The 2,663-nt window shown below is 33.5% G+C and overlaps 1 gene segment (V, D, J or C); it reads right to left on the reverse strand.

Annotated features, from left to right (window-relative positions):
* Positions 1 to 188: 188 nt before the first annotated feature.
* LOC107698746 (Ig heavy chain V region 5A-like) lies at positions 189 to 738 on the reverse strand. The segment is given in 2 exon segments: positions 189 to 522; positions 634 to 738. Coding segments are annotated over 2 exon segments (342 nt in total).
* Positions 739 to 2,663: the final 1,925 nt, after the last annotated feature.

Here is a 2,663-nt window from a genome sequence, read left to right on the forward strand (position 1 = left end):
AAGAATTGACAATAAAGCAGACTTGACTTGACTTGACTTGAACTAGCAAATAGCAAGGGTAAAGTACTGCAAAAATTGATGATTGTTGAGTTTTATTGGTTTCTTTATTTAAGTGCAAATTATTTTTAGTGATTAGACTGTGGAAATGATCAGAAACACTTTTAATTTGTGATATGATGATGGTGTTTTTGTACAGGGAGGCTGTTGGCGTCTGTCACTGTGTTTATCTGGCACAATAATACACAGCTGTGTCTTCAGCTTGCATATTCTTTCCTTGCAGTGTTATTGTGTTACTGGAAGTGTCTCTGGTGATACTGAACTTGCTTTTCAGTGAATCCTTGTATGCTACGCTTCCATCACTCCAGATGACTCCAATCCACTCCAGAGCTTTTCCTGCAGGCTGATGAATCCAGCCTGTATCCTCACTTGTAACTGAATAGGAGACTTTACAGTTGATAGTGAGAGTGGCATCAGGACGAACAGTCAGAGACTCAGGCTGAGGGAGTTCATTTGAATCAATACCTGTATCAAATCAAATAATACCTGTTAATAAGGCAGCATAATGTTTAAAAACTGTTAACAAGCTTTTTAGCAACAAAATGATGTATCACACAGAAAGCAGACTAAACTTACAGGATATCACTGCCAGAAGCAGCACTAAAGATGAAGAGATCATGGTTTGTTTCACAGCACAGTTTGAATGAACTGAAGCGATTCTTCACTCCCTCTAGTGATCAGATGAATATATAAACTGACTCATGCCTGCTGTTTAAATATGCAACAAGAGATTTACATAATCATATGCATATCACACTGTCCTGAAAATTATTTTAAACGCTTTTATTTTTTAATTTATTGAGGTAATTATTTACATGGATAATGAGCAGAAATGTAAACAGTTTGCAGACATTGTGACTGTAAGTAATTTCAATTTTTTTTTTTTTAACACCAGCTAAACACCTAGAAGTGACAAAAAATATAATTTATTGCTTATATTAAAACATTTATGGCATTAAATTCAGAAATGTGGACTAACTGAAAAAAATAATACATTTACTTTTTTCTATTTTATTTTACTTTGGTTAAAATGTGTTTTATTTCAAGTAATAATGTTTTTTTTTATTGTTTTAGTTGACTGTAATAACACTGGTTCTGAAAGTATGGTTCTTTTGGACCTACATCAGAAATAATAAAATTCAACTATGTTAGTGACATGTTTTAATAGGCATTAATCTTTCAACATCCCTGATCTGCAGAAATCTACTGTTCATCACACAACAGCATGCAGAGAGTGCCCTCTATTGTAATATCAGCAGTATTCTTATCAAAGATGACTTTAACCTTGACTTTATAACAGTTACAGGTAATCTAAAAATGTCCTTCATGTGGTAACTTCTAATAAATTGGTTGCATTCAAGTCAAAAATATAATTTAATCCAATTAAACCAAACTGATTGTACTATAAGGTTTCATCAACAAAGTAAAGTTTGCGGGTCATTTCTTAGACGTTTGCTGGGCTGTGAAACACTGATGTAAGTAAGAGTCATTTTTGTAGACTATTCCTACAGTGTGTATGGGGGACTTTTTATTGCTCGTTTCATTCAAGATGTTTTTGGCCAGAACTGCTTGTGTTTGTATCACTGTGTGCTCTCTCTCTGGTGCAGTAATACACAGCTGTGTCCTCAGTCTGCATATTCTGTCCTCGCAGAGTCACTGTGTTGCTGGAAGACTCTCTGGTAACTTGAAATCTACTTTTCACTTTATCACTGTAATATGTGTTACCATCACCACATATCTCTCCAACCCATTCCAGGGCTTTTCCTGCAGGCTGCTGTATCCAGTGAGTCCAGTAGCTGCTGTTAGCAGGGCCGCTGCTTGCCAAATGGGTGCCCTAGGATTGTATTGTTGTGCCCCCTCAATCAAATATTATAGAAGTAAAGAAAAAAAAAGCTACTATAGGGGTCAAAATAGAACTCTAATAAAATGTAAAAGTAAATAAATAAATAAACTGTATTATTTACAAATTACAATTGTAGCTCAGACAGTTACAGTGACTTTATTAGTTGTCTGATTGATTTTATAGTCTCAAGCATTCAGAAATCACACAAAAGAAAATTAAGCAGTTTCACTACGATAAAACCATGGTTTATTTTTGTAAGGGCTGTGATGTCCACATGTTTTTGTTGAAGAGATTATAAAAGTTGTGTCATCTATAGCAAAAAGGTGGCCAAAAATTAAAGATTAAGTGAATATTTGAATTAAATATTTGGTCAATAGCCTATTAAACAAGGATTTGATTGTCCCAAGTGAAGCAGCAGCAATTACCAGGCCTTTGGCTCCATTTGCAGGCATTTTTAATAACATGTAATGTACATAAATTGTTTATTTTGTATTATCCTACATTATGTAACAGTATTATTTGATGAAACCATATAATTATTAATTAACCAATCATTATGGCCTCATTTGTTTTTACATAATGCATTTTAAGTCATTTTAAAGGCTATTGTTGTCTTAGGTCTGTTTTTATAACGACAAAAAATTATTATCTTAATACTTCTTTGTAAATTATTATTTGAAGTAACAAAGCCATCGTTAATTTGCGGTTACCATGGCTACAATAACCATGATTTTTGGTTTTATTAGTGTTAAAACCATGGCTA

Source organism: Sinocyclocheilus anshuiensis, unplaced genomic scaffold (assembly GCF_001515605.1).
Source record: "Sinocyclocheilus anshuiensis isolate Anshui unplaced genomic scaffold, SAMN03320099.WGS_v1.1 scaffold1593, whole genome shotgun sequence".
Lineage (NCBI taxonomy): Eukaryota > Metazoa > Chordata > Actinopteri > Cypriniformes > Cyprinidae > Sinocyclocheilus > Sinocyclocheilus anshuiensis.